At 39.1% G+C, this 1,129-nt stretch overlaps 1 protein-coding gene across 1 annotated transcript; it reads right to left on the reverse strand.

The window, feature by feature from the left end:
- Positions 1–510: 510 nt before the first annotated feature.
- LOC110034877 (basic blue protein-like) lies at positions 511–842 on the reverse strand (the record flags this gene model as incomplete). Its single annotated transcript, XM_020739116.1, has 1 exon — positions 511–842. A coding segment is annotated over one exon (332 nt), but the record flags the coding sequence as incomplete, so codon positions are not given.
- Positions 843–1,129: the final 287 nt, after the last annotated feature.

Consider the following 1,129-nt stretch of genomic DNA (forward strand, 5'->3'; position numbering starts at 1 on the left):
ATTAACTTAGAATGGATTATATGCCCGGTGAATAATCTAGATTGAAACAAGCAACATCTTTTTCATGCTCCTCAATATACTTCGAGTTATTCCTATTTAGTATAACAACCAAGCTAATGAAAAAATATTATGTCCGGATAATCAGGCGTGTGGTTGATGACCTGAATCGCATTACACCGTGCGCACAGTGGTTTAATGCAATTCATGCCATCGTTCGCAGGCCCTGACGATGGGCGTAATATTTATAATATTTAATACTATGTCTAATACTGCTCTTGTATAGGTGGGCTAGGTTGTCCTTTCGAGGAAGATGAGAATGATCAGATCGATAAACAAGCTCGATTCAGCTACTTAGGCAACCACTTCAACAGGTGAACTCGATTCAACAAGAGGAATTTTATTAATAATTTAAATAAACAGCTCACTCCATCACACAATATCACATACCCAAATATATATAAAAAAAAACACGCATAAACAAAGCCATCCACACAAATTCCCCCACACTCATCATAACATAACCCCCACTCCCAACACAGCAGCCAATCCCACCAAATATTTATAATAGCCAAACGTAGCAATATTGCCGGCCGAGTTGTCATACCCGTCGGTGGGCGAAGGAGCGGGAGCCTCCGCTTCTTCTACGTTGATGGAAAGCTTCATTCCTCTCTGGCAGTGGTCTTCGAAGGCGCAAATGTACCATTTTCTTCCGCCGGTGATGAAAATAAACGAATTGTTTCCCGATGTCAGAGGCGGAACTTGTCCCAGTTTGTTGCAGGAATTGAATTCTGCCTCCCCTCTCACTTTCAGCACGTTGTGCCTCCCCCGTACGTAGTTAAAAGCTGCAAAAATAAACAAAATTTCATCTTATTTGACAGAATTTAGATTTGCAATTTATGCCTATTTACGTGTCTTTAATGAAATTAGAGGTGTTCAATATGCGATTTTAGCTTTTACTGGATGAATAGGAGCATGATGTTGAGTTTGAAGATAATATAAGGGCAATTACATACATGTCATCCGAAACATTGGTATTTACAAATCTGGTGCCTATTTCTGTTCATTTTTCAAATTCTCTTAGCTATTGCATTCCTTTTTTCTCGTTGTTTGTCATATGTATAGAACTAAC

The sequence above is a fragment of the Phalaenopsis equestris genome, unplaced genomic scaffold, assembly GCF_001263595.1.
Source record: "Phalaenopsis equestris unplaced genomic scaffold, ASM126359v1 Scaffold194233, whole genome shotgun sequence".
Classification (NCBI taxonomy): Eukaryota; Viridiplantae; Streptophyta; class Magnoliopsida; order Asparagales; family Orchidaceae; genus Phalaenopsis; species Phalaenopsis equestris.